This window comes from Sceloporus occidentalis, unplaced genomic scaffold (assembly GCF_023333645.1).
Source record: "Sceloporus occidentalis isolate IW3139 unplaced genomic scaffold, rSceOcc1.0.p SCAF_208, whole genome shotgun sequence".
Classification (NCBI taxonomy): Eukaryota; Metazoa; Chordata; class Lepidosauria; order Squamata; family Phrynosomatidae; genus Sceloporus; species Sceloporus occidentalis.
In genome coordinates this window covers 1,036,992-1,061,561 of record NW_028317188.1, presented here as the reverse complement: position 1 = coordinate 1,061,561, position 24,570 = coordinate 1,036,992, and the positions used below count along the sequence as shown (strand labels likewise).

The following is a 24,570-nucleotide window of genomic DNA, read 5'->3' as shown; positions in this document are numbered from 1 at the left end:
ATATTTATTTTATTAGTGTGCCTGTGATGGATTCTTCTTTTTGACTGTTGCTTTATTTTTCCGCTTCTACCAGTCCATGGTTCACCAAGCCAAATGTCCATTTGGGCTGTTAATGTTTCTAACATGCATGCAGGGCCATCTTTATATCTATTGGGCCCCTGGGTAAGCGCCCCCCTATGCACCCCCCAACTAAATGTGAGATTCTGCGCAACCACCCTCATAGACCTCATTAGAAACGTATCCTTGTTTATGGTCTCAGTGTCGCCTGCTGCTGGGTACTAGGATTTGGCATCATATCCTGGCTGTCCACACCAGCAGTAGATGCAGCCATGATGTGTATACCTCTTTAAGTAAGATAGGAGTCAAGGGCCAATGTCAATGGTTAAGGTTATTTAAAATATGAGTTCTAGGGGACACAATCTCATTGTGGAGGGTAGAAAATTGTCATAATACACAAAAGTAGTAATTTACATGTAGGGTATTGAGTAAGTGTATATTCTTGTTTGCAAGTGTAGTAAAGGCTTAGGATATTATTATTATTAGTTTTATTTATTGTTTTATATAGGATATGCTTCACAATATCTTAAAGAACTAATAAGTGTAAGATTTTGAGATGGGCCAGGTGCGGCTTATCTGCCATCGCAACCTATGTTTCTATATCACAATGGTAAAGTTTAGTAAACTTCTGCAAAGTTTTAGGAGACCACAAAATTGTTGCTTCAAAAGTTACAATGGGATGCTTTTTCACCAGACATACCATATAGTTTATTTTTATAGTGACTATATAAAGTATTTGTACCATTTACACTCATTTTTTATACATTGTTACCAACAAAAGGAACAAACAGTAACAATGTTCTATACTGTATAGGTCTATTGCCTAATGGCTACAGTTTCAGGATTCCTCCAAATTCCCTGTTGCACTTACCAATGTATGCAATCAACCTTTAAAAAGTAAAGCTTACCCTAAATACTTTAATCCACACCATCTCAAAGAAGGGAAACAGAAGCCAATCTGCTACTGTTCATTTGACCTTGGAGCCCAAATTAGTATAAACTCTTCAGTAGCCTCCCATAGCTTGAACAATCTCATGCAATTAAACATCTTAGACACATGGACAGGTTTCATACAACTTCGATACGCGATCACAAGTACTACAGAAGTCTTACCATCTCATATTCTAAATTTTTAGTAAGGTCAGCCCTTCTTTGTTGCTACTTTAGCATGGGCATTGAGAAGACAGGAGGGCTCTGGACTCGGTATATATAATTTTTTGTTATTTTGTTATGATGGCAGTTAGACGAGTGAGAAATTATTTTACTCCCAAAATGAATTATTTTTATCTTTTCCCTTGCAAGTGGTATCTTTGGTGACCCTCGGTGATCCTTTATGATCCCTGATGATTGCAAATTCTGTAAAATTGTTTGCAAACAGCAGCCAATTAGATATAATTTCAGGGCTATTACTCAATTAAAAAAAAAATGTTTCTCAAGAAAACATATGGTTTACCAATTTTAGATGATTTGCAGTAAGTTTGAATTAATTCAAACAGCATTCTTGAGCAAAATAGGACACTGCTCTCTCTCATTGCGAATTACTATACATCCTATATGCAAATTGCTCTCTAATGAAATAATACAGGGTGGATTTACTGAAAACGCAATATCTGGTGATCTGTGTCGATATACCCACTCTACATGCCAACACGGCTCAAATGCCCCACATCAAAAAGAAAACTTCAAGATTGTTGGCACATACTTAAAGATCTAAAAAGGAGATTACAAGTTCTGTCCTAAAGAACAATCATAAGTGATCCCTGGCTTTTAAGCATATTTACAAAATCTATTTTTATTTTAGACATATTTTAATAAGATCGGAATCATCTGGGCTACTCCAGTCCAAAAACATGCAAAGTAATTAAAGTTGTCTGGATATATAAACCATAATGGGGAAACAGAAAGAAGCCAGTAAGATATATGAACATTTCATGCAAAAGGCTTACTTATAGCCTATGGAGAAGGTTTTTGTATGAAACACTTCAAATCATCTGTCCGGTGGACTCAATGCTGTGGGTGTCATAACAGGCCTGGACTGGCCATCTGGCTACAGCTGGATAATCCTGGCCACACGCTACTTGAGCATAAAAATGTAACATGCAGCAACGCATGTTAAGCTGACGGCCGCACTAATAGTACGTCATCAGTCTCACCCAGTCTCTGTAGCGTAAATAGGTCAGGTAGATCAAAGATCTCTTTTGTAGCCAGCATATTGTGCAGCGAGAAACTTAGGTCTTAGGCGATCTGCCCCTTGATTTTGTACCAGGGGGACTGTGGCAGCCTTGGACCTACCCCTGGAATATGTCACTATATAGCATGCTAAGCAAATAAACTTTAGCAGATATGTCTTTTTTTATTCTTTCCTATGAAAGTTACATCTCATAGAAACATTTAAGATTTTTTTTTTTCAGTTTCTGTAGCTCATGTGCAGCTCATCTGTGACAGCAAAGGATTCCTTGAAAAATATGGAAAATTATATATGCCATAAGAAGTTCTTCCGGGAAAGGTTAAGGCGTTTGATATTAGGAACAATGCTTCTGATGTTGTATTCAGTTAGAATTTTGTGGATGCAGTAGAACCTTTTAAATATCAAATACACTTTCATCTACCATAGGTAGAGGAAACATAGAACTGGCTGGGAACCTGCGACTTCATCAGGATCAGTTCAGTAAGAAATTTCATGGAAAGGTCAGGTTATGGCTTGCATTTAACCCATACTCACCTTACCATTGAAAATGTAAAACTACATATTTGAAACCTAGTAGTTGGTAGAAGAAGTCATTTTCTTTTATATTACAATAATAGCAGATGTTAGCAGCCACTAATACCGGCTCCATTGATTTTATTAAATATTGTGCTATTATTTTATTATTAGGGATATATTTCCAGCAAACTAATTATTAGAAATTGTTGCTTCATTTTCAGAGAGTTTAATTATTTTGCATTTATTGAATTGTTTTGCTGGTGTAATTTTGGGACTGAATTGGACTGAAAATAGCATTATTGTCACAATACAGATAATTGTGATGTGTTGCAAGATCATTTTAGAACATATTTTGGAAAATTGTGGTTGTCAAAACACTGCGTATAATTACCAATTCAAAGAGTTTAATTCACGTTTCATGATATTATGATGTCGAGCAGGCATTTATCGATCTTTTAAATATATAAAATATAGATTGTGTTATTATTTTGTTTTGTCTAGACATACGTAATTGCCTTCAAATAAGATCCCATTTGCAGATAGTATTTTATGTTTCATAGATCACACAATAATATTTATAGCAATTCTGCATAACCAAATTTTCAAGTCGTACTATTATATTATGAATTATACAGGTGTATGCAAGTGTCTTTGGAGTCATTAAAGACGTGTTCCCCTATTGGATGGAATTAGCATATGGCGGGTTTTGTTTGTCTTTATAATGATCAACATAAGTAAAAATAAAAATATCCTGGAAAGGATCTCAAAAGACATATTTCTTCATCAATATGTAATTACACCATTAAAATAAAATGACATATATTATAAGTGTGAATACTTTTCTGATTAAGTAGGTAGAAGGTTCTCACCTATTTTCTATTTGTGGTCATAGGTGTAAAATGCTTATATGATGTCATATCCCACAGCACAGCTTCATTCCTAGGAAGCCATGTGGATCCTATGGCTGAAGTCTGTGCTGCAAAGGTCATGGTAGATCCTCAGCCCATATGATCCATGATCTCCATCGCCCATGAAAAACAGACAATGGGGTATCTCAGTGGGATGATCGAATCGTCTCGACTGACCCACTTAAATCAGCACAGTTTGGAGGTATGCTAAAATAATTGTACATGATTCACATTGTAAAAAGCTTTTTATCTCCTGTGAGTCATAGATCGGAATTTCACAAAAAATCAATTGTAGACTTTTTTAAAAAGCCGTCTACATCAGCTCTTTGAGGACAACAGAGTAGAATAGCAAAGAACGTATAATCTTAACGTATCCAGATAAGAAGGAACATGACTTAAAATGTAACCTGCGCAACCAAAGCCCCGGGGTAAAGATGGAATGTGGTGTCAGTTGAGTGTTGAAATCTCAGCATGGTTATCAGTTTGTCAAGCAGGCAGTTTGTCAGCACCCTGGGCTGTTTGATAGACACTTCGGGTAACAGGGCAACCTCCGAACATTTATTTTCCAATCAACATATCTGTTGGGACACGTGATATCCAGCCTGATTAATGTGGGCTGCTGTCAATGTAGGCTGCGTGGATAATGTTAGTAGTAAAATCTCTATGTCTAGCGACTTTAAGCATTCTCTTCCATCACAAATATGCTTTTGAATTTTCCAATATTTTTTTTGTCTCTCTACCAAGGAAAATCTGCTTGCTTTCCACAATTTAGAAATTTGATTTCCCAAATAATATTTGTAATTTTTTAATTCGCTGAAAGTTACAGAACAGAAGCCTATTTTTATACAAAATATATGAGGATACCTACATAACTCCTGGTTGTTCAATCTAATCCCCAAAGGTTACAATTCAAAAAAGAAAACCCATTTATTTCGCCACGTCACTCAATCATATCAAAATAATTCCCAATTAGTTGTCCTGATTTTCCACCTCCATGGTTCTGCAGATAAAAAAAATCCATCCCAAGGCTATAGGTAGCTGCCCTTAAACTCTTGGCATGGAACGCTTCATCCATACCATTAGTTTTCAAACATTGCACATATCCGCAGCAGCTACCGCTTATAATGGAAATTCCAGCTTTGGGAAAAATCAAGTCTGTACCATCTCCGATCAAATAGAGCTACTTTTTTGTAAACAATGTTTGAAACATTATGAGGTTCTATTCTCTTTTAGTAGTTGGCATGGACTTCCCTAAAGGCATTAACATGCCCCGTACACGCTTCCACCTACAGTGCCAGCAGAATTCTATCACGAACTTTATACCATGCTGCTGGGAAAACAATTAGGTTTTAAAAAGTGATAATCTCATTACAAATAATGCACAGGGACACTTATTTTAAAACACCAGGGCATGTTTCAAAGGCCTGGGTGATGGCCATGTGAGCATACGGTTCAGATAAAGAGGCAGACCTTTGCCAGTCGTATGTATATTGCAAGAGTGCCCTTTGATATCTGTGATTAACTTAAGACAGTTTAGCAAGCCAACCGAGAAACCAAGAGACAGTCTGCGTTTTACTAGCTCAACTGGCAAAAAAAGCAAATCTATTGTATCGCACAAACTTGGTATCCAAGGCATTTTAATAACTCTATAAAAGTTGAATAACGCCATAAGAACTTGAAAACATTGACAGTTCCAACTAGAAAACTGAATATGACTCCATTTGTTGACATGCAACAAGATGTGGGGGTATGGAGATTCTATTTCAAAGTCATTTCACCATTTTGTCCAACATTTCCATGGCAAGACGTCAGTTGGATTTATTCACTAAGCAGTGAGATGTACGTGAGCTGTCTTAAACAAGACAGCTTGGTATTACGTAAATGACACTTATTAAAACCCAAAACCCCATTTATAAAAGTAATTTCTTGTGCAACACTGTAAAAGTGGTATTATCGCCATAGCAACCAAGTCCACCATCAAAACATGTTTTTATTTCTATAGCAATAGCACCACTTTTTTAAATGTTGCCTCAAAATCACCCTTTACCTCTAATATTTTCTTACGCCCTGTAATTTCATGCTGAATGAATGGAAATATATAATAGATGAAAAAAGTGGTTTTGTCTAATTAAGTTCTTAAGTCAACATAATACTTTAAAGCCTTTGTGTGAAATTTCTCGCTCACCAACACAATCATCTCTGTTATCTTTATTCTCATATCAGTCATCTGTTTGATTTGATCAAAACAGTATTTGCCGTGGCCAAGACCGAACCAGATTACTTTGTTAGGACAACGTGTTGAAACACTTCAAGCCGTAGCACAGTTTGCTAATTTATAGACATAATTTGGTGACACATGCTGTGTTTGGCACGTGTGAGATAAAAAATGTGTTGGTGGTATGGCTCGGTCTTCTGACTCTTATTAATTCACTCCTTTTACCTCCTGAATTTACATTTAGCAACGTGTTGAAAGTTTTGGCCACATAATGAAATTTCTGAAAAATGACTGTTTAATGTCTGGGCACTTATCTAAGTTACAGGCACAGTTGTGAAAATAATTTACAGTAGAAGTCTACTAATGAGTTCGACCACCGCAACTGTTTGAATTACTCATTCCAACCAAAGCTTCTTTTGTATTTAGACGAATGATTACAGGATTCAGAACATTCTAAAATAATTTTTTTAAGGTTAAAGAGGTAGGCCCGTCTGCATTTAGTAGAGCATACCAAAAACTGAGCATTGCTGGGAAGTCAATTGATAAATGGGTCACGTATTGGTCGTTCCAAGAGAACTCAATAGAATTTGGATTGGCCACAAAAAGAAAACAGTTTGTAGGATGCGATACATTTACAGTAATCCGTTGACGCGCGTGGCTTAGGAATTCCCTAAACGTTTTTTTAGTTTTTATGTAGTTCCTTGGTGGTCTATGGAGAAAATACATTATATCTTCAAAGACACAGATACCTCTGTACCTGCTGTGTCTACATGTAATAATGAAAAGGAAGACACAGATATATTATTCCTATGTCTACCTTCCACTTACTTTACTCCATGTTCCAGGAGGAGACCAACTAAGGTAGAGTCCGCACAATACCAGAAATGATTTCATACCTGAGAATCTTATTTCCAAAAAACATTTTCCCTTCAGTAATGCTTTGTATTTGATGCAGAAGAGCTTGTCCAAATTGGAAAGGCCGTGAGTTTGGGAGGTAGATGGTGGGCATACTTGAAAATGTTCACTAGGGAGCCTTTGTGGAAGGTCTCTAAGCTGAATATCATCTCATACAAATAACTGGTGACATGGTCAGACTGGGGATGACAAGGCGACCCTGGCATTTTCAGGCTTGCAGCCTCCAAGGACAGAATAGCAGCCAACGGCTGGATAGGAGAGGCTGCACTTACGTTTTTGTGCTTGACTAGCATGGAGCCGGCCATATCCAGCCAGCTGGAGCAGCAGATCTGGTGAGTACGGACCGAGGCTGACCAGAAGCCCACCAGGCATTTGCCCAGTGTTACAGAGTTACAAACATCTCAAGTCAATCCTGGCCTAAGGGAATAGCCCCCAAAATAAACATTGGTCAGTGATGCCATTTCTCAGTCTCTATGGTAATATTTTTCATACACACAGCGTGGTGATTAAGGTTTATTTTCATGATCCTCATACTGTCTGGTAATTCGTCCTTGCTGTTGTGTCTGAACGCACACAACTCTACCCATGAAAATGTTTGACAACATTGCTTTCTACAACAAATTACATCAACCAGACGCAGTGTCCTGCGGAATGGTCTAAATGGTCTATGTTTCCGCAAGTATAGGCGATACTTCCCACAAAGAAGGGGTCAGCGTTGGACACAAATCACCTTAAAACTATAAGCAAGTTCTTTTTTTTTTTTTTTATCATAACCGATTAATGAAATTGATTTGCGCATTCACTGCCAGAATAGTTGGGATAAAACAGAAAAATGCTGCGTGAGCTGTATTTAGGAACCGGGATAATGACCATGGAGGACTGCATGCATCATACTGTAGTCCGGCGTGCCCTTAGACGCCGTGATAAATGAGAGCTGTGCTAATTAAGTCATTGCCTTGGAATATGAACTGATAAGCAAAGAAAATAAAAAAGACAACTTTGTCTCAACCTCCAGTTTTTTTTTAACTTTAAAAAGATATGTTTCCTGTGACTACATCACATAAAAATGCACTCCCAATCTTTTCCTAGCGAGACTGACCTCTCTGCTGCACTGAATGTAATTTTATTCTGGATGTGATTACTCGATGGACTAAGTTTTAGAGAACATTTTAACCATGAATATTTTATACCAAGTGCTGATGCTCAGACTTCACATATTGACCTACATTTGCTATGCTGTCTTTTCCTTTTTCGCTGCTCTAGGAGTGATCTGTTTGCAAGGAACCCCAAGACCAAATTTAATAAGCCACATTAAAATTTGTAGAAGGTGCTTAAAACCAACAGTCGTTTATTTGACATCTCAAGCTTGGGACATCCTACTGCACGGAAAAAAAACATGCCTGGTGATGAAAACCTGTCTACTAAGATCAACGGAGGCTGTAAATGAAAATAGTGTATGTGGAGCGTTGCATTAGGATTTATCGCAATACACAGTAGACCCATAGAGCCTTCTGGATTATGGTCCTAATTTTTAGAGAATGTAAGCTTTCCATATGAAATCAGGACTGTGACTATGGGCTATTAGCTACACCCCCCCCCCCCAACATTTCCGTTGTGTAAACTGGCATGACCAGAAGAGGACTGGTTGGGACTGCAGCTGGGAGCAGGCGCGGGGTATGGCCCACCTTACCCGAAGAGTGCCACAGTGGGGCAAATGGAAGCTGTAATGGAGGTTTGTGATATAACAGCACAGACCTGCATTGATTTTAAAGCTCCTGGAAACACTCAGGGGACATCAGTGGTTCTCTCCAACAAGCCCATGATCCCAACTGGCGAAAATCGGGACTGTCTCACGAAAACTGTGACAGTAGGGGAGGTTAGCTATGAGATTTGTCTGTAACAGTGATCAATTTAACTCCAAGTAAACAAAGGAACTTGACACAGGTTAGGTTAATTGGTAATAAATACATTACTACTGTGGTGTGCCATTAAACATCACGGGAATGGCTGGGGAAACATCCTTTTCTTTGGGTGGAAGGTGCTTCTTTCCACCTTTTTCAATATAGGTGAACGTCGTCCGCCGCTAGCAGGCAGCACAACGGGAAATGAGGCAATAATATATAATAGGTGCCAAGGGATAGAAATCACCATTACAGGGAAGAATAGCATTTAGTGTCGCCGTTATTATATCAGGAGAACCGAAAGTTCTGCAATTGCTTTAAAATAATATTTCTGCAAGATTTAAATGCACATTATCTTATCTGCTGGGAAAAAAAAAGAATGTAGTAAAAACATCGATGTAGATATGAGGTGGATTTTATTAATATCCAGAACTGTGCATTGACAAATTGCTGATAAAAGCTCTTAAGTTGTAGCCAAAAGCTCATTTGTCTTACTTGCTTCCAAATAATATCCCAGCATAGCCCGAGGGGTCTTTGATATCGATTTAGTTTCCAGATTTATAACAATTATCTTCCTTTTATGAAAATGTCACAATGGAATGATTTATAAGGAACCTTCCTCTACTTGGCAAACCAAGGGAAGTACACAGATAAGTTGGGTACGTTACTTTGGTACCTGCAAGCTGTCTCCACTTTCTACAGATTTTGGCCCATTATCGTACTGTCTTAATAGATAGACTCGATTTCAGGAAACCAATGGCGTTTCTGGGTGGGCACCCAGTCTTAAATTAACACCACCAGTGTAAAAAAAAAAAAAAAAAAAGAGGATAAACAAGCCCGCTCCAGGGATGTGGGGCATCAGCGTAGCTTTCCGGACTGGGGCACAAATGCTCAACGTAGAACCATACATGACTTTATGAAAGGAACACCGTACATACACACCTAATAGTTCAGTGTTTCTCACTTGCGGCCACCAGCCTGGGTAGTCTTACTTACGGATTATGTGGCCTCGTTGGCAGTAGGGTCTCCGTCTGTTTCACCCACAATGAACAGTATTCTTATTATGTGATAGGGTGCACGCAATTGTGTCTAAATGTATATGTGTGAGAGATACTATATAACTAAATACATGACAAGAGGTCATGGGGTCATGGGCTTAGATGTAACATAAGAAAGTTGGTAGATGAGTGGAACGGCTTCCCTGCAGAAGAGGTAGAGGTTAATACAGTAGAAGAATTAAAACATGGCTGGGATAGGTATACGGCTAACCTGAATCTAAGACGAGGCCAAGAACTGATTCTAGTGTGAGCCTTTAGGAAAAACAGGCAGACTAGATGGATTGTGATCTGCTGTCAGATTCTATGTTTCTGGGTATTTATGTACATGTATTTATTGATTTATTTCAATCTCTGAGAACAATTTATTTACCACTTCTTTTTTTTTCCTTTGACTGCAGCTGCAGACGAATTCGGATACTGAGAATAAAACACATTTTCTAATAAAACCCGCGTGTCATTTGTGAATATTCAAGGTACATTCCTCTTAACACGAGGGACCTATGGAAGCCTCCATTCTATTTTGGTTAAGATCCCAAAGGTCGGATGTTCGGATATATAAATACCGAGTATCCCTTTCCATCGGGAATCTTTTCAAAATATTTATCCGCCTCTAACAAGAAGCAGACCAAATACTCAGCAAAAGTGACTGGAAGAGCTTACGTGTCCCACAAGCAAAGAAAACAGCGCATGGGGTGAGTATGATTATCGGCTGCCATTTATTAGCCATTTATTCTACAGAAGCATGACGTATGACAAAGGGGTACAAAGAGACGGGAAGAAGAAATAGTATTCACTGCTACATAATGGTATTAAGTATGTCTTTCTTTTTATCATTATCTGGTTTATCATTTCGTCTATAAGACAGTTAAGTAAAATCGGACATTGTGGAGAGAGTGGCCAAGCAGTGATAATTTGGAGAAATGTCCAGACTCTCCTTATTATAAGGTATATATAAGATTGTATGCAATAACCCGAGTTTATCATCACTTATATGACCTGGGCTTATTTTGGATTCCTTGGAAGGCTTAATTTTGCACCCAAGTCCTGCCAACTTCAGCAGACCTGCACAGAGTGTCTTAAAACGGGTAAACATTGAGTGCCAGCTTAGTGAATAAGGTCCTTTGTCAGGACACTAAGTGCACACAGTAAGTGTTGACATCACCTTACAATGTGGTGCAAATCAGGCTTATACCATAGAAACAGAAATATAGAATTTGACGGCAGATATGGACCATTCGGCCCACCTAGTCTGCCCATTTTCCCGTCTGTAAAAACTCAAACCTTAAACAGTTCTTGGTCTTGTCTTAAATTAATGAATTAATGAAGTATCCTATGCGTATACTGTATTAGCCTCTACCACTTCTGCTGGGAGACTGTCCCACTTATCTACCACCCTCTAAGTAAATAGAAATAATGCACAGGATGGTACTATTGTAAGAAAAATAGCAGTTAACCCATTACATATCATTAGAATATAGAAATATATATATATATATATATATATATATATATATATACACACATTTATATATATATAGGTCAGTTACATCTTGGCATCTTAGTGATGTGAATGGCTTATTGGCTTATTCCTTCATCTCCCTCCCAAGCCCAATAATGAGCAATTATTGTTTTTAACAGCCTCAGTTTTATGAAACTTATTTTATGTTGGCTCCCACCATTCTTTTCTGCGTGAAATAATCTGTCTTTGACCGGATTCTATTGCTTGTATAGATTTATCACTATTTTAATTATTATTATTATTATTATTATTAATAATGTTTGTTTATACAGTACCAAATGACAGAGACAAACCAATACATGAAATAAAAGTCCTCAAAATGTGTAGCACCCTTTCATTCATGAAATATCCTATGTATATGGTATAATTGTCAAGAAGATAAGTATTTCATCATGATGACCGGGTCTTACTATCCTGCTTTAATGACTTTAATCCATATTTATGAAGATAAAAATAAAATGGAAACTAATGGGGATGCTCTTGGCTATAACAGTTAGTATTTAACATTCTAAGATGCTTGTATATTCAGCTCTATATTCGAAGGTCCATTAGTTAATACCATACTAGGTCCAAGTACTGTGGTTGAGTTAAACCTAATTACTTCCCACTGGGAAACCCATCACAAAAGTGCCATAAAATCTCCACCAGATTATCACACATTTAAAAGCCACACGATTACAGCAGAGTGTAAGGAGCGGACGGACACAATTATTCCACTGTGCTTTTTTTTTTTAAAAAAGTGTTCTTCGCTGTAAGGGAACTGTTTCCTTCAGAAATATCAGTTGAAGGCTGTGATCACGAACATACAGGATTTCCCTCCGGCTTAAGAAGAAAATGTAACCTGACCACAGTTTATAATCAAGCCCCATTACTAGACTTTCAGCCCAAAGTCTTGCAGGACTTGCAAATGTATTCCGCTCACATAATTTCCCCGTCTACGTTCTTATCTGTCCTGCAAAAAAATGTCAGACCTGGAAAGCTTTTTTATTTTTTTCCTCTGGTTATTAAAAATGTTCTGAGTTTATGGAAGCGGCTTCTTCGGGAAACGCCGTTCTTTTCATACGATCAAAGTTATTCAAACAAATGTACAAAAGTGATAGAAAATCTCTACTTTCAAAATAAAGCAAATTGGCCGGTGTTTTGAATTTAACATGTTAATCAAGCTTTGATTCTTATCTCCTGTGCGCAGATAATGAAGGTTAAACCTAATCCTTTCTTTCTAACAAAAGAGGTAATGTTTAGGAGACTAAGCCAAATGCTACTTTACATTAAAGCTTACTCCAGCATTCATTTTATGGATGAAACATTTTACTTTCAAATAATTGTATACCTATAACTACATTCCCTCCTGAGATACTATGTTTTTATTAACATTATAATAAGATAATGTATTTACACCTTTATACATATTTGTCCTGTTATTTATTTATTTTTTATGTAATTTTATGTGTTTTTGTATTATGCAATTTTTTACATATTTTTATTTTATTTTATTTATTATCCTAAGCACATCAGTCAGAAGTGTAGAGACAATCACATATCAGGGAATACCTGAAACACAGCTATTATTTAGTTCATTGTTAACGCTTTAAGTGTTGAAAGGTTGGTAAAGCACTGTAAAACCGTCTGGTACCTAAAGGGTTCAGACACAAAGGTAACTGAGAGGTTTAACTAATCATCTGCTGCGTTGAATCTAAAAGAATGCTATAGGACTTATTTGCAAGCGTAATATATCTATATATAGCATACCTATAGACAAATTTAACGTACAATATTTCTTACGTCGTTATTGCTGATGGAAATTATGAATTTTTATTTGTATTTTCCCATATTTTTATTGGCGAGGTTGGACCACGCTGCCTGTTGAACCATAGTAATGTGCACCTTGCTTAGTATTTAAATCATACAGTAATTTACATTTACTAGTTACATTGTTACCATGGAACGTGCAGCATTACTTTGGTGCAAAGCATTGATTAATAATAAGCGATATTTTACTGCAAAAAAAAAAAATGGAAATTACAACCGTTTGAGACCGATGACATAATATACCCTGCACTTTTTCACATTAACAATTTTTTGTATTTTTTAGGTTTATCGAATATGTTTCCGAACTTCGATTCGCTTTTTTATGACAACTTTTTATATTGATTATAGTTTTTCAGGAAAAGGAAAGATAGTTACCTGGAGGTTGAGTGACTTGCTTGCTGCCAAATTGCACTGCGATACAGAGGTCATTATCGAGGGGGAATTTATTACAGTTCAACATCTCTGGCCAAGGGAAACCGTAGGATTCCATGACAGGCGCACAGCTGTCTCGCACGACCTCGCAAAGTGACCGGCACGGATAAATTGGTCTTTCCAAACAAATTGGAGCAAAAAGTGAACACAGGAATAGTTGGGTATCTCTATGGCATCGTTTTGCCAGCAGGGGAACCCAGCTGCTAGCCTGCTGTTTCACTTCAGGCATGGTCTCGTGGTCAAGCAAATTAGGTAATCTCATTTTCTTGTAGCCAACGTTATAGCAGAGATGGAGATCTGTAGGGATGTCCACGCATTGGCTCTGCTTGGTATAGAAGCGTCCGTTCTGGAAATTGTCCGACTGCCAGCTATAGTAATCATATTCTTCTGCAGAGCCCCAGACGATAAAGCCAAGAAGTAAGGAGTTTGCCCAAGCTATGATATTCCATTGGAACCGCATGATTGCACCAACGCTTGGATAGTTAACGAACAAAAAAAAAAAAGAAGAAAAATCTCAAACTTAATTCATGAATGCTTGAAAAAAATTCAGTTTTGCTTTCTTTTCTGTAAAAAATAAATCAGTTTTCAGGTTTTTTTCCCCCCAAGTTAAAGTGTTTTTGAAGTCTACAGGCTTGTTGTTCCTTCTTACAGTTTTCTTCTTGTTTCTGCAGCTGCATGAAGAGACAGCTGGAGCTTGAAGTGAATTAAAAGTCTGTGCTTGTTTGCCTGCTTCCAAACTCCTTACCCAGTCCCGGGAATCCTAGCACCACCCACTCCTAATCTTTTAAGTGAGCTCTGAAGGATTAGCGAGCAGCCAATCTACGGTGGCCAAGCCTTTGCCTGACTCCATGTGTGTACACGACAGTCATGAAAGTTTCACATTCTGTGCAGGAGTATGGATACAATCTTGTCTCGCAAAAGGCCAAAAAGTGACTTTTCACCTGTAGGCTTTCATCCCACTAAAAATTCCAACTCCTTCTTAAGTCCCACCATTATCCCTAGTGGCATTGTGTCTGTTTCATATACTTCTTATTTCATATTACGTTTGACTTTACTTTTTAACGTGAATCATCTTTCCTGTCCTTTTTTGTATTCTGTTTTATGCTTCGGCAACATAACCTCACTTACACAAAGTTGTGGTTGCATGACAAATTGCTTCCAAGACCGCGACACACAGATAAGATATTCAGACGGGACCGTGAAGTCGTCGTCCGCTGTGGTTACTTTAAAGGGAATCTATAATCCTGTTTTCCTTTAAAATAATCTTTTGTGTAGTAAACTTTTCTAACTCATATTTGGAAGCAGCATGCATGCTGTTCTGTATTTATGACAGCTGTTGGAATACATTACGCTGTCCGAAGGATTTTTTTTTCTGCCCTTATTTCCCCAGTCTTTGATGAATCAGCTTGAAGTCTTACCTGGCATTGCAGCTGTAAATTAAAATTGATGATAACATCACTAATATAAGCACAGAACGGACGCAAAAAAAAAAAAGACCACAGCCGGGGGTCTAAAAAATGAAAATATTAAAGAAGAATAATTATGGTGAAACATTTCACCGTGCAGGAGGTGAAGTAATGAAGCAATGGAAAAATGTACTTGAAAAATATAAAAAAAAATATATATAAAAATGCATCATGCGGTGCTGTGTTTAACACTATTAAAGATCAGGGAAGTATTTTTGCTTTTATAACAGAATCCGTGTAACTGTATCTGTTACCAACGGCGCTTTTATTATTACTATATTATTTGATTAAATCCGCCTGTGGCGTCTTTTTTTATTTGTCAATACGTATAATTCATTTAAAAGTGAATAATTATGTTCCAATGCATGGTGTTTTCGGTATGTTAGCTTGTCGTGGACATGGTATGGGGCTCTGCAGTGTCTCTTATACAATAAAAGTAATCTTTTTAGAGAACTGTTCCTTTACTGTGAATTTCAATGTCTTAGTTCCCCTTTTTAAGGTAAAAATGCTTCAAGTTAAACGGTGTTACAAGACAGCATTTTTTACGTTCTACGCTATAACCTTTCAATGAAACCAAACTTCTGCATCTTTAATTTAAAAGTCAGTTGATGTACAATTTCACAGCCCTACTTAATGTCTAAGAGTTTAAACTTAAACATAAACCCTTTATGCAACATAATTATCAGATAAAAGCTTTAAATGTGGAGCTACTTCTTATACTCTGCTTAACCTGTAAAGGTGTACACATAAATGTGACCCCAGGACCCTCAAATGTACCCCTTCCAAGCACAGTTATTCAAATTTAGAACGAAAAAAGTAAAACATGATTCTAAAGTTTCCAGGATGGGGTAGTAACTGGCACGGACTGGCTATTTTGCACGGCGGACAAATGCCCCATGGGCCGCTGGCCGACAGAGCAACAGAGTCACCCAATCTGGGCAGACCAGTTGCTGCAGCGTACAGCTGTATATGCCCCTCCGCATGCTACATGAGAATATCCATCGGCCGCGCATGTGTCACCAGGTGGTATCTGGCCTTAAAGTGCCAGGGTCGCCCTATCATTGCCAGCCTGGCCCTGGGTACTAGCGATCAATTGCTTCTCTGTGCCAAACGTAGAAACCATCAAATATTTTTATATTTTTATATAAGTGTCAGACTAGTCGGCCAAAACAAAATCACAGCAGAAAATTCCTCATATTACTGCAAAACCTCCTGTAAATCCTAAAGATTTTTTTTTTTAATTGGCACTGAATAGCCTCACATAGTTATATAGTTAGCGAGACTGAATCATCGATTCCAGACTTTTGAAGATACTCCTGATATCATTGATCTAGATACAGTTCTGATGAGGTGTGATGTCCACTCGTAGGTACCTCTACGCCCAGTTTAAATATATTTAAAGTTTTCTTTTAAAGGTGCTGCCCATAAAAGTATACTTAAACTACAGTACATTTCTAGATGCATCCATGACCCGTTTTATTGCTGTTCACTTATGCCAACACACCACCATGTGTTACAGTCACTATGACCAATATTGGCCCGTCTAAAGACTCTCTTATTAATAAATGACACTATGTAAGGCCTGGATGATGTAATAAACATATACATTGGTGGTTTTCCAACTTGCCAATTCATATTAGTTTACTGCACCCCTCATTTTGTCTGATTACCCCCTCCACTACCAAAATACCTATGTGATATCGGTGATGACCCAGCTCGTTCAAGAACCCTATAAAAATATAGTGATGTTCTGTGACTTTCAATGATACAAGGCTTTCTCTAAATGAAACGTGTGATAAAGCTAGTATGACCCTGTTGGAATCCAAAGAATAATGTGCCATATGAATAAAACTGATATGTATTATACTCTCTGTTACTGTAATGGATTTACTTCACTCTTCCAAAGGGGGCTGACATAGGATCATGTTATTAGCACATTCTGTAACCTTATATCGACATAAATTTCCCTGGGTAAATTCTTCAGCTGGGACACATGCTGAATAGGAGTAGCAAAGTTAATGAATTATGTAAACTACTGGAGTGTGAATGGTAATGTCTTCTATAAATTCTTCAGTTACTTGAAGGTCACAGTTACAAGCATTTGTCAGCATCGCGATCTGCAGTTCCTTTTCTTCTTGTCATATTTTCACTTATGGAGTTCGATGATTTGTCATTTTGTTCCCCTGCATATTCTTTATTAATAAAATAAAATAAAAGTTTGACAAAAGATAGAAATAATAATGTCTACTGGCCATTTTTGGGGAAAAAAATTTTTTGGGGGGCCCACACAATAATGTACGTTTTTGGTGATCAGAGTCTTTGTTAAAGGTCAACCTACTCAAAAGATATTAGCGATATGGTCATTGAAACATACATCAATGTTTCTTCCTTTCGTCTTTTTTCTTAACTTTTTTCTAATCTCTACATTGAAACTAAAGTACAAAGGGGAAGCCATCCTTAAACCTATCAATTCCAGAGTTTTCTTATCATTAAAGAAAAATTAACTCTCAACAACATCTTGTACACCCGGAAAAAAACACATCAGTTGGTGCTTAAGTTATCTGAAGATATGATAATAGCCATATTCACATTTTAGGGGCTAATTCCTGCCCTGGGTCCAATATATGATCAGACGCAGTTCACAGGTCACATGATATTCATTCATTTGTCTTACAAATCAATGAAGAACATAATGACTTTATTGTGCCATCTCAGATTACTATATATTTTTTGTATCTCTATACCTGCCCCCGCCATACTGTATCTTTGTACCTGAAACTCACCTTTTAACAAGTCATGTGGTATGAGAACCACATTCACGTTGTAATTTAAAGAGATTATGTTTCCTCCACCAGTATGCTCACTGTTAGTAGGACAGCTATACTCCAAAGCCACTGGGAACCTTTTCAGTTCCCTACTTTGAGATTACATTTCTTTTTGAATATTTTTCTTTGATAAGTCACTCTTTATTATTAGCTAAGGCTATGGGCCTATCAAACACATAAGAAACAAAGTTTCATTCAATCAGTTGTTAATGGACAGACTTTTGGTTTCTATGTTATCTACAGGTTTCATTCTTGTGGACATCAGGAAACCTATTGTTGGCAACCTCTCATGCTGTAATCATAGGGACTGATTTGTTAGTTAGATGGATAAAAGTAACTATTGAACAAGAAAGAGGAAATATTTCCACCTTTAAAAACACTGAAATCAGAGAAAAAAAAGATTTCCTGAAACTCCAAGACAATAAGCTTGGCATGAAGGGTCAGAGTAACTGAAAGTCAAACTCCATATAGATAATTCTAAGAAATAACAACCCAAAGTGATCGAATAATAATAATAATATTAATAATAGTGCATGCATTAGAAATGAGTCGTTATGGTACATTAAATGTAAATTTTTTATCCTGCATTTTAATTAAATTTCAGACTCTACCACCTTGGGTACATACCTAGTATAAACTTCCATATTACAAACTACAAATATGGAAAAGCCTTAAGCGTTTCATGGGTTTCAACAGTGTCAGAAAATAGCTGCAATCCACATAACACCAAGTTTCTGGGCCAGAAGACCATGTAATGTTGTAATAGATGTATTATAATTAAATCTGTGTAACAAATGTATTGTCAAGCAATTTCATTTTATGTATGAACCATTGTGTTCTGCATTTCATATACTTTCTTGAGTGTGTCTCTAAATAAAAAGATGAGTGTGAACATTTTATGTGTGTGATGTACTAGTTTTTCAGGCTTTCGATAAAATGTGTTGGGCACCCTCGTCCAGAAATGTATCCGATCCTTAGTTCAGAAGTGTATAAAATACAGACGACAATATAAAATAAATTCACAATGGTTGCGTTAAAAAAAGAGATCCATTAAAATTTCTTGCACTTAGGTTATCAAGAAGCAGTTCTGATCGTTTCAGTTATTTGTTCAGACAGGGGCAAAAATGCAATCGATCATCGAGTACCACTAACCACAAAGTACCAAATTCACAGAAGTGCCATGAGGGGGGACAGCATTTTGTGTTATGCCCCTGCTATTTCTTCATTGTATAGAATTCAACATGTTAATGGCAATATGTTTAAAAAAGAAACATACCCCGAATATTATTTTTAACTTATATAACAAACTTGCAGTACGAGTGATATTGCTTTTTAAAAGACTATTGGGAATTCCATTATATCTCCTCCGGCAAACTGTTCCCCTACTTTAATTTTACACAGATGCATTTTATATCTGAATTGTGGAAATCTGAGAAGACTTACAGCTAGCATTGATTTATCTGTCAAACTCATCACAAGATGGACAGATAGAAGGTTTTCAAACATCAAATATTGTAGAAGGGGCCCAAGCTGAAGGGGATGAAAATAAAGAAATCAGAATTTAATACAGACCAATTGGTTCAGGTACATATTTTATTGCCATACAAAAAGCTAATATAAAGGGACTTTATGTAATATGGAAAATGGAGCAGACGGAATCCTGTCTCGCTTAGAAATAAAAAGCTGTAATAATGTGGATTTATCCACACTACTCATGAGGTCTATTTGATTATGATCTGGAACATACAGTGAGATCATTCTTTATTAAATGGTTACACATTTACTCTGCTAACTATATAACAGAAAAAGGCTTCTTGGAAAAAAGAAAGATGTGCTATGGTTTGAAAGTCAGAGTTTTTCTGTGTGTGCGTGTGAATGAACGGTACATAGGTGTGTGGTAGGCACAATTACACATTATCACCACCTGATGGCAGAACAGTAGCGCTACTATGCTGTGAGAGTACCAGCTAGTGGCAGATAGGACACCAAGGAATGAGATGGGGCCCCAGGGGATATTTAAAAATTACACACAAACAATCTGCCATTTTTGCATTTAAATCCCAATTTTATTATTATTCATACACCTGGATTGTGACTCAGAGCATAGATTGACCTCCATCTGTATTGGATTTAATTGGAATTGATGGTTGGTTTCCAGAGCATTGTCCATTGGGTGAGGTCATGTTAACAAAAGCCTACGGCCAATCCAACCTGGTGACTTACCTACAAGACAGATATAAATAATGAGCATATGTATTCATGATCATGAACACGAATCACCCTGCCAAATGGTTTTTTGACTGTCCCCATGGTAGAAAATACATATTAAAAAAAAAGCATAAGGTAATCGTATGCAGAATATGTAAAACAACATTCTCTTTCGTTCTATATTTAAAGAAAATGTTGTAGGTGTCTTCGAATCTGCATCATCTGCAAATTTTATTGCACGTAAGCAGGACCTTGAATATATATAGCACTACATCTGCCTTAAGATCTCAGTATAATGAAGTTAAGGGTGAATGCACCTATGGTTTTTGTCTGTGAAATATACAAGTATTATTCAAATTCTAATGTTGGACGTTGAGCATTACCCAGCAGATGGTTACAGCTAACAAGGAAGCATACTTAGAATTTCTTTTATAGATGTATACAACGGAAGGCGCAAGCCAACCAAAGTGTGAAGCTAATATTTGTTCTAAGAGAGAGTATGTTGGCTGCGATATAGTAAAAGTTTCCCTGCACTTTGGATTGATAGAGTTAATGGGTGAACCTTCTTTCAACTTCTTCGTCCATCATTCTTTCTCCCAGCCCCCTTTCCTAGTCAAGTTTCGCTCTGAAGCTTTAAACCATAATTACCTTATTTTATTGGCCATATTTCTAACCTTTCCCATAACATAATGCCCTTTCCCTTTAATAACATAACCCCTTCTTCAATTACCCCCTTCAGTTTTACGTACCTCTGATCCAGTACTTCTCCATTGTTCTAGGTGTGAGGACACTAAGAGTTTAGGTTTTAAACTCTCACAGCCGCGGGTATCGAGCCCCTTCCACACACTGCGGGACCTGCCACTGGAGCTGGAGTTTGGGTAGTATGGGATTTGCCCAGTGGGCCAGATGGCCAGTCTGGGTCTGTTGCCTTCCATATCTACGCAGAATAAAAAAAATAAGGAAAACAAAAAAAAAAAATTGTCTTCTTGTGCTTCGTTTCTAATATTATTTTTATACTGCCCAGAAAGGCAATAAATATGATCTTTTTTTACCCCCCCGATTTTCCAATTGCAACTCGTTTCAAAATACGCCCCTTCCACCCACTGAGTAATCGAGCCAAATCAAAAGAAAATAACATTGTTTAGCGTCCCGAACCTAGTTTCTTTGACAAGGCGTGTAATTAGTTTCACAGAAATCTTTCTGCGTTGTAAATCAAAGGTTAAAAAGTAAAAACAGAGATGAACTGTAAGGTGCAGCTCAGAATAAAGTTGATAAATTACATGTGTTTGGAAGAAAACATTTATTTTTTATATATACCATTTCCCCCTATGAACGCTGCAGAAGGACATTTGTAAAGTGTAGTATAGGCAGTAGATTTCTACATTTCTACAAGCTAATCCGTGCAGTGACATCTCACGTGACCTCAGGTTTTTAGATTATCCCATCATTTATTTTTTTTTTATCCATAATAAGAATGTTTTTGTGCACAATTTATTGTCGTATATATTTTTTGTTTTACAATGTTAAGGTGTCATCTTTTTTAATTAGAATTTTCAATATATATTCTTTTTCTGCAGTTAATCTTATTATATTCTATCATTTGTTATTATATTGATTTATATAGCATCATCCTATTCCGCATTGAATATTGGGTAAACAGGAGATAACCAATAGTGCATCACATACCAATTCGGATTCGGATACAAAAGGTGAGAAGGACCCTGCTCAAACATCATCAAGAAAGCTGCTGGGTGGTTTGTCATTTTGCTAATATAGTCCTTTTGTCTCCCCACTGTTAAGACCTTCTCATCGGCGACAAAATTAACAGAAGTACTTAATGAGATCAAGGTCAAATAGTTCATAAATAATGGAAATCCTCCAAATCACTGTACAACTTGTAAAATAAATCCGCAATAAGGTTACAAAGTAAATATTCTTATTACAGACCGTGTTAGACTCTTACAGGATTTAGCTGCAGGAAGAATTCGAACCTTCCATTTCATCAGCACTCATTTCATTTATACAACGTGTTTTCTTCCCACTGTGCTAGTGTTTCTCGCTTCAGTAATGTTCTTTTATCATGCATAAGCGATCTGTAAGATCAATTATTTTCTAATCTTGAATTAGTTAGTAATGATCATTTTATCATTCAAAAGTACATAGTGAGAGGGTATAATAAATTAAAGCTAATTAGATAAATTGCCAAAATATCTCATAAGAGACTGTTTCACACTGCATTTTTAAACTTATCACATTAAATCATTGTAAGTGTAAAATAAAATATCTTTGGAGCAGATGTATATTTTCTTTCCTAGCTGTGAGTAAGCTTTGGTTATCTAGATATTTTTGGGTCCACTGATCCATGTCTATGCTCTGTTTTTCTTGGATTTTTCTTGAGCAAAGTAGGGTTTCTTGTAATGTAGGATTAAAACTTTTTAAGCATTCTCCAGCTGATAAGTAGCATAAGCTATACATATGTGGAGATGATTTGCTTTCTGTAGACAGGCCCAGAATCGGCATGGGGCACACTGACCAAATGCCCAGTTGGCAATATATGATGGCAACCCCCATGTACTTTTATTGCCACTTGTGCAACTGATCTCATCCTCTTGTCAGTGGCGTAACAAAAAATGCCGGGGTCCCCCATATACTAACACACATGCGGTGACATACTTACACACACCTGTTACACACACACACCCACCTACCTTTGCTGGCTCAGGAGGGGGTAGTCTACAGGCCGGCACAGGTAGGCACCAACATTGCTCATGGTGGATATTTACTGGAGTCTGTGGTAGACCATTTAATGATGTTCTATAGACCTTCCACGGTTGCTCAGATGGACCTCTGTCAGGGAACTGGGTGCATACGGACGACTGTAATGACCCAGCGCGCCCGAAGATGGAGTTCAGGAGTTCAGTATGCCGTAGCGGAGTCTCAGGACAGGGCCTGGTGTGGGACAAACGGCACTCACCCAGGTGTTGAGCATCTAGGGTTGTGCAGCCAGATACCAGCGCCCTAATATAGCAGCAGATATAAACCAGAATGAAGGTAAATCCTGCAGGCACCCTGGAACAGGCATGAGACATAGCACAAGACTCATGTGCAGGATGCTGCAGGCTGGGAGTGTGGAAGCTAAGCAGAGAATATGGCTGAAACATAACAAACAAGGGATAGGGAGACCAGGCAAGAAACATAAGAGACAGACAAACATGAATACAGGAACTAGCCTAGAACTATGAGATAACAATTGGAGATTCCGTCACATCATATGGCCATAGTATGCTTAGCCCACCACTACGCCAAAGTACTCCAATGACGTTGGGTCCTAACGCTAATCCCTGCTGACAGTGGTACAAAACAAACCATACATGTAATCCAAACACATAGCACTGAGACATACCTTAGACTGAAGACTGAGACAAACAGAACACACAGGTGGGGCACACCTTATAAAGGAAACAGAGCTGACGCAAAGAGCTGAAGCAGAAGCAAGGAATGGAAGATCAGAACAGAGCAACAGGAAATCCAGGAATGGATCAAAGTAAAAGAGGGAAACTGAAACAAGACAGGTATGCAGCTCCGCAGCCTGGGTAGGATCATGACAACCTCTTCCCCTTTTGCCCATACAGGAGCTATGGCACCATGTAAAATGAATGGCTAGCCCACAGAAATGAATGGCTAGCCCACATGATCTACCCCTATAAGAACAGTAAAAATGTGAACATGGAGTGTTCCCAGGGACACTTATTCTTAGCCAACCGCACTTAAATATAATTTTGTCAGATTTGTGGAAGAATAATAATTTAGCATAGCATTTAGAAAGCACCAGGACATTCAGAAATAAAAGATAAACTGAATTATAATAGACTAATGCTTATTGTCATGTAGTATTCTACTCGATATAGTATTTTCTACAAACATGGAACAATGTCTACAGAAGGTCAATCAGAGGTCCTCTAATGGAAGTGGTCTTTGATATGAAAGTGTTTGATAAAGCTTACTCAGCAGATAACTGGCTTAAAAAATCAATGGCTGAAGACCCACACTGGTTGCGCAATCTGAAGTCAGTCAATGAAAAATTTGGCAATCTTTTCAAACAGGTGTTAGCGCTTTAGCCCCCAGCTAATAATATACTATATCTGGCAGCTTTATTAGATTTTTTTACAACCATTAGTTATGTTTTTTTAGTAATGGGATTATTAATTGATTTTACAACAATAAAACATTGGTCATTAGCCTGGCAATATACATTTTTAGTAAGCAATTAAAGAGATGATAATTCTTCTTCCACATTTCTTCCACATTGCCTGAATGGTGCGTCGAGACACACTTATTATTTAAAATGTAACTGTTCGGTTATGTTTATCATTCAGATGGGAAGTTTGTAGTTCTGCGTGTAGAAAACATGTTGTTGTCTCTTGTACATTGAATAACAGGAATTCAGCATACCTTCGAGTCATGTATGTACCTTAAAACAAGTATTTGTGTGCCTTTAATACCCATGCTCCATGTGTGTGAATATGTTTCCTGTGTATTGTTTTAAGGTGACT

General features: G+C 37.4%; 1 protein-coding gene across 1 annotated transcript in view; it reads right to left on the bottom strand.

Moving 5' to 3' along the window:
- Positions 1–13,978, bottom strand: part of LOC149277634 (secreted frizzled-related protein 5-like) — a 32,608-nt gene extending 18,630 nt beyond the window's left edge. Inside the window, exon 1 of the mRNA XM_089502661.1 lies at positions 13,462–13,978. Within this exon, the coding sequence (XP_089358787.1) occupies positions 13,462–13,978 (517 nt within the window). The remainder of the gene's footprint in view (positions 1–13,461) is intronic.
- Between the last annotated feature and the right edge of the window lie 10,592 nt (positions 13,979–24,570).